The 7912-nt window shown below is 50.7% G+C and overlaps 2 protein-coding genes across 2 annotated transcripts in view; one reads left to right on the top strand and one right to left on the bottom strand.

Annotated features, from left to right (window-relative positions):
• Positions 1 to 3739, top strand: part of JHY (junctional cadherin complex regulator) — a 95417-nt gene extending 91678 nt beyond the window's left edge. The window contains exons 9-10 of the transcript XR_001707597.4: positions 1948 to 2000; positions 3340 to 3739. The gene's annotated coding sequence lies outside the window, so the exon portion shown is untranslated. The remainder of the gene's footprint in view (positions 1 to 1947; positions 2001 to 3339) is intronic.
• On the bottom strand, positions 2009 to 7640 carry BSX (brain specific homeobox). The gene is made up of 3 exons (XM_522208.6): positions 7216 to 7640; positions 5068 to 5264; positions 2009 to 3698 (listed from the first exon to the last, which is right to left on the bottom strand). The coding sequence occupies exons 1-3, from the start codon at positions 7475 to 7477 to the stop codon at positions 3456 to 3458; spliced, it is 702 nt and encodes a 233-aa protein (XP_522208.3). The 5' UTR covers positions 7478 to 7640; the 3' UTR covers positions 2009 to 3455.
• Positions 7641 to 7912: the final 272 nt, after the last annotated feature.

Consider the following 7912-nt stretch of genomic DNA (forward strand, 5'->3'; position numbering starts at 1 on the left):
CAGCCCTCTATCTTTTGAATTGGTATCATGGACTCCAGCTCAGCATTTCTTAGTGCTAACATCAGCTAAAACCGGGCAGTATGGTATATTGTCCATTTCTTACATTCTCACATCATGTGAGCAGAAATATTATCAGGAATCCCTCTCTGAGAATCTATGAAATGAAGTCCATCAGAAACACAGCATTCGAACAAGTGCAGAACAAATTATTTATGACACGTGGGATTAGATCTAAAATGACTTCCCTACCTTGGCTATTTTGTGATATTTTTGCTTCTTCAAAATTAGACCTCTGAATGTCTTTTTAAAGATATATCATAATAAACATAGTTTTGTCAGATCTTTACCACAAGTGAAACTGAGTTGAAGCAAAAGCCTGGGTTATTCAGACAAAATACTTTTTCAGCCTGTGGAAGCTTTGATCAGTATTGAAAGCCAAAACCAAAAAGCGCTGTCATGTTACATTAAATCGAGACTAAATTGTGCCTATCCTTTACCACTATCACTCACTCACTATATAAAAATAAATAAAACTAGAACTTTGCTATTCGATTGTTTGCCATCAATTTCAGGGAATTTTTTGATGAGAAAACTGTGCCATAGTTGGCGTGGCTGGTGCCACAGTTCTCACCTCTTCCCTTGCTACCTAATCCACCAAGAAACCACCACAGGGGAGGACCAGGGTAAGGAGGAATGAGTATCTTCCCAAGTTTAATGCTCATGAATTATAGACCCAAATAGTCCCTGGGCTCCAGGACTCATCCTGCCTCCAATCAGGCAGCACCGTGCATATACTAACAGCTTCCCTATTTACCTGCTTTTTGAAGACAAAAAGGTAATGAAATACACCCAATCCACTCCTGTTAGACTCAGAACAGGCCCTTGACAAGTTATTGTGAAAGCAGAAGACAGAAATGCCTGGTGCTTGTGAGTTTGGATTCCCCATCTAATTTACACACACACACACACACACACACACACACTTTTGCCCAAATACAGTTTTTCTACTCACTTTAAAGATTCTTTCAAACTCCTATTTAGCATTTGTTCTTCGTGGGATTAGAAGAATTCGATTTTTCCCTTGGCTCCATAATCTTGTGTAATAGTATCTCTATACACAAGGGATACACACACTTTCCCTTCCAAGTTACCAAGAACATTCTCAGTCACAAATCACTTTTTTTTCCACCAAGTCTTTTGTCATATTGTAAAGCATTTGCCAAAAAATTCTGCCTTAAAACAGTACTGCCATCATCTGAACAAGGGAGGGAGGAGGAAAATCTGAGCATAGATTTGCTTTGAATAGCCACAATCTTTAGGTTGTGTAATCTAAAGAAATGAGAGAGGTGTTCTTATAAAGTGATAGAGACAAAATGCCAATCAATGCATTGTTACCAAGAAAAATAAATAAATAAACTGCATGAGAAAAGAAGTGAACAAGGAGACAGAGGAGACATTTTTTAATCCTTCCTTGGCTGTTAGCTAGTCCTGATTTCATTAGTAAATCCTTCAATCTTGCTAAGCCTCAATTTCCTCATCTATGAAAGGGAAAAAATACCCATATGTCATCTGAGACTCACAAGATCATTGATTGATTACAGAGCACTTTGGAAAATCCAAAAGGCTATACAATGCTTATGTTTTAAAACTAATAATTTTGCCTCCTAAATGATGCACTTGGATAAGCTGTCACTCTGACACTTATCTTTACCTGGGATAATGTTTCTCCAACAAGCCTATTGCAGAAAAACGAAAAGGCCTCCTGCTACATTCACATAAGGATAGAACTTAGACCTAAAATGATCTTTAGGATTCATCCCCATATTGGAGAAATAAGAAAACAAAAAGATTAACCCACGCTCACACCCACTGTGGTTTTTATAATTATTATTAATCATTAGAACCCGAGGGTCAGGATTCCACTCAGTCCTACTAATTCTTTTCCAGCCTTCCTGGACTCACTTACCTAGACACACAACCAGAAGCGAAAGAATCAGAAGGTGAGAGTGCCTCTGGCACAGCTGCTATATTTATATGTATACTGAGTGTGTAGGGTCATCACACAATTCAGTAGTATAATTTCAAACTCCAAATATCAATACATCTCTGTCTCTTCAGCATTTCAGAGCCACAAAATACCAGAGCCACTTTTCCACTTAGGTGGAACTCAAGACCATTAATCAAACGATTCGAAACAGAAAATTTGGAGTGAGAGGGAGGGGATCAGTTAATGAAAGGTTATTCGCAAGTTCATTTCTACAGGGACTAGGAAACTGCCTAGGGCCGAGCGGAGGGGGCGTACGCGTAGGAGAACGCGGTGGCAAACCATTCCTGGAAACGCGTGATCATTCCCAGTTTTGCCCTGCGAGCCTACAAACCCGGTAAAAGAATAAGAGACCTCCCAGGGGAAAAGGAGAGGGGTAAAGCGCAAAGTCAATCAGACCCCCGCCCCATCTATTCCCCAAACAGGTGCACGCCCGGAACGCCTTTAGCCTTAACCCTTTGGCCTTCATCTTGATTTCCTAAAATGCACTGGGAATGAATATTTCCACACACAACCCGAGGAACACTCACTTTTAAAATATCAGTAGCCCGTGGAACGTGGAAGCGTTGCGGGACAGGAGCGCAACAAGTTCGGGAAGCAGAAATTGCTCTAGGGGTTTTCTGTGCCCAAGTTTCCCGCCGCGCGCTGGCGCCGCGCAGTACGCGGGAGGCAGGGCGTAAGGGGCGTCTGCGCCTGGGGGCTACAAACTCAGGAAGGGTGCCAGGATGCAGAACTGCGAGCTCTAGAGGAGAACCGGGACGGGAGAGGATGGAAGCGCCGCCCAGAGAAGGAGGGAGTCGCCTTAGTATTTGAGTCAGAGATGGGACTCTGGGGATGGGGGATGGGGGCGAGTGGGAGGTTAGTGACGAGCAGTGCACGAGTCTGTCCTGACACTGGACGTTTTAAAGATCAGATTGTGGTTCTATCTGGATCTCGGCGGAGCGGAGGCCCCAGAGACCTGGTCCCTTTGCAGCCAAACGGACTGCCCAAGAACGGGCAAGGACTTGGCGTGGAGAGGAAAGAACAGAGCTAGGGGCAAGTTGCTCGGAGGCGAGGGAGAAAGGGGTCTATGATCGGAGAAAACAGAGAGCCGAGAGCTGAATTTCCAGTCTGGGACGCGGTGCTTGGGCTGGTCCCTGACCCCAAGGACGACGGACGCAGGAAAATGGGCGCCCGGGCGCACAGTCTCCCGTGGCTGGGACCGGGAGGGCTAGAGGGGAGGCGGGAGGCCGGGCCGCGGGCCGTGCTGGCTCCGCACCGGCCTGGAGGACAGGTGGGTTTTGTTTGTCTTCCAGGAGCGGATCTCCAAGGCCCGCCACGAGACTGGAGTCTGAGTCTTCCGGTCCGGGAGGGAACCGCGCTCGGCCCCGCAGTCTCCTCCCCTGCCTACTACCCTCCCCAGCCTGGCGGCTCAGAGCACGTGCGGCCCTGAGCCCAGCTCCCCCTCGTCTCCAATGTCCACCTCGTCCTCTGGCTCGGTCAGCACGAAGGGACCGGCGGGCAGGCTCAGCCGAGCCTCGGCGGCGGTGGCGGCCTCTGAACCGCGGGGGCTGCCCTCGGGGCTTTCTGGCCCCTCTGGTGCTTTGGGTTCGTCTTGGCTTTTCCGCAGTTGCTTTTTATGCTTCATCCGCCGGTTCTGGAACCACGTTTTCACCTGATTTCGGGGAGATAAAAATAAAATCATGTCATTCCTCCAAATCTGAGCCATCGCTGGGGTTTAGGAAAATGGGCTGCAGTCCGTTGATGAAGTATCCAAGAGCGGTGATAGCCTCAACTGCTCATAAGTTATCGCCTTAAGCCGAATGAGAATCGAACATCTGAGGCTTTCAGGAGTAACTGTCCCAAAATAATGATGAGGATTAACATGGGTGGTTAGCAGTTATGCATATTGTTATGAATTAGAACTACTAATAGTAGGTGCTGCGTGGGCAAGTCTCTTTTACGCTCAGCTGATGTTCCTCTGATTGAGACATCTAACCACCTGATCCGCAAGACTCCTGGACAGGAAGATGAGAATTGAAACTCCGGGTTCTCATCGGACAGAAAATCAGACCCGGGCCTGGCAGAGCTAATGATTTCATAGCAAGAGGCGTTCCGGGTAGAGACTATGAAAGATGGGGAAGAGAGGATGGGGTTTTGAGGTTGCAGGTGAATAGCGCCTAGAGGAAGATAAAACCCGTTCTTCCACTCAGGACAGGGGAACAGGGAGAGGACTTAAACCATAGTGTGTGTGTTGGGGTTGGAGGGGAGGTGCATGTGAACACTGGCCGCTGTGAGAGAGATTGAAGTGAGAAAGGGGGAAAAAATCTCCTTGTGTGGGCTTCTCTCAGGACAAGAACTCGCCTGAACTCTTACCATTTACCTCTGACCCGGGTTCCCAGCCTGGTCGGAGAGGAGTGAGGAAGGCATACGAATAAGAGTTCTTAACCTGGAGGTGGTCGTCAGAATTACCTGAGGAGTGTTTCCTTCCTGTCCAGAGCCCCGCTCGAGAAATTTTGCTTGGGTAAGTATGACATGAGGTTGGGGTATCGGTACTTTTTTTTTTCTTTTTTTCTTTTTCTTTTTCTTTTTTTTTTTTTTTTTTTTGAGACGGAGTCTCGCTCTGTCGCCCACGCTGGAGTGCAGCGGCGCGATCTCGGCTCACTGCAACCTCCGCCTCCCGGGTTCAAGCGACTCTTCTGCCTCAGCCTCCCCAGTAGCTGGGATTACAGGCGCGCACCACCACGCCTGACTAGTTTTTGTGTATTTAGTAGAGACGGGGTTTCACCATATTGGTCAGGCTTGTCTGGAACTCCTGACCTCGTGATCCGCCCGCCTCGGCCTTCCAAAGTGCTGGGATTACAGGCGTGAGCCACCGCGCCCGGCCAGGTATAGGTAATTTTACGAAAGCTCTTGGGAAAGGCCTAGAATAAGCGTCAGCGGGGTCTATTTCTACTCGAACTCCACAAGGTCCCGAAGGTATTAAGACTTGAAGGCAGAGAGGAACGAAGCAGAGATCAGGGCCTCCCTCTCCTCCCGCCCACCTGCGTCTCGGACAGGCTGAGGGCCGTGGCCAGCTCCACTCGTTCTGGCGTGGACAGGTAGCGCTGGATCTCGAACCTCTTCTCCAAGCCCGAGAGCTGCGAGTCAGAGAAAACCGTGCGGGCTTTGCGGCGGCGGCAGTGCTTCCCCGGCAGCTCCGCGTGCTGCGGGTGCGGGAACAGCGCTGGGACTGGCATCCCTGCAGAGAGAAGAGCAACCAAGTGGGCAGAGCGTGGGTCGCCGGAGAGCAATCTCCGCTCCGCTCCCCTCCCCTCCCCTAGCCCCCAGTGCCTTCCTCCGCCCCTTGCCTCCGTCAGTCTGCTCGCCCCAAAGCCCCTCAAGCCTTTCTCTCAGGAATCCAGGGCAGAGGAAGAAAAAAAAAAAAGCCGCAAGAATAGCGCTTGGAGATCTTTATCTGGAAAGTCATCTAGAAATACAAACAACAAACAGTAAATAAAACAGAAAAGAAAATCGGAAATAGATCCGGAGGCTGTTTAAAAATGTCTTCTTGGAGAGACTTCCGTAGGGTCGGCCAGCGCGGAGTCTTCAGTTGCGCCTGGCCAAGTTTTTTGCAAACGTCAAATGGCCCAGGAGCAGTCCTGTCCCCAGCCCCCACCGTATCCTCCTAGACCCCTGATGACACTCGTTGCTGTTCTGGGGCTGGTAGATGCATGGATATAATCTTGCCTCCAAACCTTACTGAAAAATACCTTTCTGTTTCCCAAGCCACCCCTATCCCCCTGCAGCCAAAGGGAGAGCAAAACTGCCTTATCCGGAGAAGCCCCGGAGCCGAAACAGAGGAGCATTTCTCGCCTCTCACGTCTCCTCGTCCGTTTCGGGGTCGCGCTAGGGACCCAGCTATCTAATATAGTCCTCATTCTTTTTCTCATTCTTTCCCTCTCACTCCAAGCCCAGAGAAGCAGAAGGGTTTGAGGGGCTTTTCCATGGCCGGGTCCGGGGAGACTTGTCTTTCCTGACCCTCGCGGGCTTGACTCTGTCTGAGACGCACCAAGCAGAGAGAAGCTGCCACAAGCAACATCGGCCAATCCCAGAGAAAATAAACAAACATAACAACAACCAGTGCGGGTACTTAGGGCTTTGGCCACTGCTGTATGGGAGGACCACCGGCGCAGCTGAGAATAGATTGTCACCGGCGGGTGGTGAAGCCAGTGCAGAGATGCGGACCTGGATTTACAAACACTTTTAGCTTTGTTCTGGATTCCAGCGCGCACAAACTGCCTCCTGTCTTGCCCCCAGCCCCTCCACCGACCATGGTTGTTGCCGCCTCTGAGCTATGAGTCTGGACTCAACGAATTATTCTATTCTGGCTAGATTGAAAACGCCAGAGAAAAAACCATGGATGTGGCCTTTCAGAGGGAGACAGAAAAAAATCTGAGTATTTCCCCACATCCTCCTGTCCCAAACAGACTTTGCTAGCCCTTGCTTTTTGTCAGACCAGAGAAATCAAAATACTTTAGCACCCGGCTCCAGCAATGCTGGCAGCTGGGGCAGAGGAGGGTAGCCCAGACTAAGATTGTGAGTTAAATGTTAGCTGTTGAGGATGCGGAGGGTTAAAGAGCTGCATCTCCCCCTACCCCCCTTTTTTCTCACCCTTTCTGTCTTATTCAGGCTAGCCCAAACCTTCATTCACTTCTATGCCCCCAGCGGTATCTGCAAATGCTCAGTGCCTGGAAAAAAGAGATCTGGCCTGGACAGAGTGTTTTGAGTTTCTGTGCAGAAAAAGTTGTGTCCATGGGGTGGGATGGTCAAGGGTCTCCCTCTGAGTGGGCAGAGGCGGAGAATCAGGATTGAGAGATGGACCAAAGTGGCCAGGAAGATCACGAGCAGGGACACTGAGCACTGCCTACCAAGAGTATCGTCAAACCCTATACGCTGCCTCTTGACCAGGCACCTATCCTCCGCTATGAAGAGTGCGGAGGGATCACGAATTATCCCCGTGGGTTGGCATGCCTCTAGGGAGCTCTGCATGGCCTCAGCAATATCCTCAGCCTTCCACTGTCACTTAGGGAAAGAGGCCACCAAGCCAGGCCGAGCCAGTCTGGCCTTTCCTTGACTCCATCACAGGCTTAGGGTCTGTGCTAGAAGCCCTGCTCTCTCACTGCCCATACCTTGAGGTTCCTGTTACTTACCCGAGGTGGTGAGGAAATAAGGATGGTGGTGGTCTCCCTTATGCAGAGGGTGATGGGCGTGAGGAGCCAAGAGGGTGGGTGTGGGCATGAGGGGGTAGCCATAGTCTAGCAGAGGCACCCGAGAGGCCAGAGAGCTGGCGAAATGGTCTGGGGCCACCTCTCTCAGCGGCTTGGGCTTGTGCAGCAGGATGTCCTCGATGAAGAAGGATGTGGGCCTCTGAGAAGACGCCGGGTGTAGAGGAGAGGTGAAGTTGAGATTCATCTTGAGCGGAGCACCTGCCACAGGACAAGGGCCGGGACGAAGTGGAGGACGCAGGCAGAGTCTCCAAGCCTGCTCGAAAGCCGGCAACCACCCTCCGAGGCTCGAATCTCCGCTGCTCTCTCCCGGGCCTGGGCTACCCCGGGCGCTGGAGAGGCAAGAAGACAAGCTCCTGGGTAGGTTGGGTCTCTGTGTTGGAGAATTGGCAGCTTGGAGAGGGGGGCCGGGAGAGCCAATGACGAGGCTGCCAGAGGCAGAGGGGAGGGTGCGGGAGGCTCGGGGCGGGGCGGGGAGCTGTCCGCGGTGCTGAACACCACCGGCCGAGCCTGGGAACAACAGAGCCCGCAGGGTTCTTGTTCCTACCAGGTTTCTCGACCTCAATTTCTGCCCCGTCACTGCAGGGGCTGCTTTGTTCCCAGTCGTTTTTAAAAGAAAGCT

This window comes from Pan troglodytes, chromosome 9 (assembly GCF_028858775.2).
Source record: "Pan troglodytes isolate AG18354 chromosome 9, NHGRI_mPanTro3-v2.0_pri, whole genome shotgun sequence".
NCBI lineage: Eukaryota > Metazoa > Chordata > Mammalia > Primates > Hominidae > Pan > Pan troglodytes.